The sequence below is a fragment of the Emiliania huxleyi genome (genome assembly GCF_000372725.1).
Source record: "Emiliania huxleyi CCMP1516 unplaced genomic scaffold EMIHUscaffold_2634, whole genome shotgun sequence".
Taxonomy (NCBI): Eukaryota; Haptophyta; order Isochrysidales; family Noelaerhabdaceae; genus Emiliania; species Emiliania huxleyi.
In genome coordinates this window covers 254-2399 of record NW_005200061.1, presented here as the reverse complement: position 1 = coordinate 2399, position 2146 = coordinate 254, and the positions used below count along the sequence as shown (strand labels likewise).

The 2146-nt window shown below is 78.6% G+C and overlaps 1 protein-coding gene across 1 annotated transcript; it reads right to left on the bottom strand.

Annotated features, from left to right (window-relative positions):
- Positions 1-35: 35 nt before the first annotated feature.
- On the bottom strand, positions 36-1922 carry EMIHUDRAFT_123588 (hypothetical protein; the record flags this gene model as incomplete). Its single annotated transcript, XM_005777237.1, has 1 exon — positions 36-1922. A coding segment is annotated over one exon (1887 nt), but the record flags the coding sequence as incomplete, so codon positions are not given.
- Between the last annotated feature and the right edge of the window lie 224 nt (positions 1923-2146).

The following is a 2146-nucleotide window of genomic DNA, read 5'->3' as shown; positions in this document are numbered from 1 at the left end:
CGCCGCGCCGCCTCCGTCGCCGCCTCCGCCTCCACTCGCGCCGCCTCTGCCGCCGCCGCCTTTTGTTTTGCTGCCTCCGCCTCCGCCCGCGCCGCCTCCGTCGCCGCCTTCGCCTCCACTCGCGCCGCCTCCGTCGCCGCCTCCGCCTCCACTCGCGCCGCCTCTGCCGCCGCCGCCTTTTCTTTCGCCGCCTCCGCCTCCGTCCGCGCCGCCTCCGTCGCCGCCTCCGCCTCCACTCGCGCAGCCTCCGCCGCCGCCGTCTTTTCTTTCGCCGCCTCCGCCTCCGTCCGCGCCGCCTCTGCCGCCGCCTCCGCCTCCACTCGCGCCGCCTCTGCCGCCGCCGCCTTTTCTTTCGCCGCCTCCGCCTCCACTCGCGCCGCCTCCGTCGCCGCTGCTGCCTTTTCTTTCGCCGCCTCCGCCTCCGTCCGCGCCGCCTCCGTCGCCGCCTCCGCCTCCACTCGCGCAGCCTCCGCCGCCGCCGTCTGTTCTTTCGCCGCCTCCGCCTCCGCCCGCGCCGTCTCCGTCGCCGCCTCCGCCTCCACTCGCGCCGCCTCTGCCGCCGCCGCCTTTTCTTTTGCTGCCTCCGCCTCCACTCGCGCCGCCTCCGTCGCCGCTGCTGCCCTTTCTTTCGCCGCCTCCGCCTCCGCCCGCGCCGCCTCCGTCGCCGCCTCCGCCTCCACTCGTGCCGACTCCGTCGCCGCCTCCGCCTCCACTCGCGCCGCCTCTGCCGCCGCCGCCTTTTCTTTCGCCGCCTCCGCCTCCGCCCGCGCCGCCTCCGTCGCCGCCTCCGCCTCCACTCGCGCCGCCTCCGTCGCCGCCTCCGCCTCCACTCGCGCCGCCTCCGTCGCCGCCTCCGCCACCACTCGCGCAGCCTCCGCCGCCGCCGCCTTTTCTGTTGCTGCCTCCGCCTCCACTCGCGCCGCCTCCGTCGCCGCTGCCGCCTCCACTCGCATCGCCTCCTCCTCCGCCCGCGCCGCCTCCGTCGCCGCCTCCGCCTCCACTCGCGCCGCCTCTGCCGCCGCCGCCTTTTCTTTCGCCGCCTCTGCCTCCGCCCGCGCCGCCTCCGTCGCCTCCGCCTCCACTCGCGCCGCCTCTGCCGCCGCCGACTTTTCTTTAGCCGCCTCCGCCTCCACTCGCGCCGCCTCTGCCGCCGCCGTCTTTTCTTTCGCCGCCTCCGCATCCGCCCGCGCCGCCTCCGTCGCCGCCTCCGCCTCCACTCGCGCCGCCTCTGCCGCCGCCGCCTTTTGTTTTGCTGCCTCCGCCTCCGCCCGCGCCGCCTCCGTCGCCGCCTTCGCCTCCACTCGCGCCGCCTCCGTCGCCGCCTCCGCCTCCACTCGCGCCGCCTCTGCCGCCGCCGCCTTTTCTTTCGCCGCCGCCGCCTCCGCCCGCGCCGCCTCCGTCGCCGCCTCCGCCTCCACTCGCGCAGCCTCCGCCGCCGCCGTCTTTTCTTTCGCCGCCTCCGCCTCCGTCCGCGCCGCCTCTGCCGCCGCCTCCGCCTCCACTCGCGCCGCCTCTGCCGCCGCCGCCTTTTCTTTCGCCGCCTCCGCCTCCACTCGCGCCGCCTCCGTCGCCGCTGCTGCCTTTTCTTTCGCCGCCTCCGCCTCCGTCCGCGCCGCCTCCGTCGCCGCCTCCGCCTCCACTCGCGCAGCCTCCGCCGCCGCCGTCTGTTCTTTCGCCGCCTCCGCCTCCGCCCGCGCCGTCTCCGTCGCCGCCTCCGCCTCCACTCGCGCCGCCTCTGCCGCCGCCGCCGTTTCTTTCGCCGCCGCCGCATCCGCCCGCGCCGCCTCCGCCGCCTCCGCCGCCCGCGCCGCCTCCGCCGCCGCCGTTTCTTTTGCCGCCTCCGCCTCCGCCCGCGCCGCCTCCGCCGCCGCCGCCGCCTCCGCCCGCGCCGCCTCCGCCGCCTCCGCCGCCCGCGCCGCCATCCGCCGCCGCCGTATCTTTTGCCGCCTCCGCCTCCGCCCGCGCCGCCTCAGTCGCCGCCGCCGCCTCCACTCGCGCCGCCTCTGCCGCCGCCGCCGTTTCTTTTGCCGCCTCCGCCTCCGCCCGCGCCGCCTCAGTCGCCGCCGACGCCTCCACTCGCGCCGCCTCCGCCGCCGCCTCCGCCTCCACTCGCGCCGCCTCTGCCGCCGCCGCCGTTTCTTTTGCC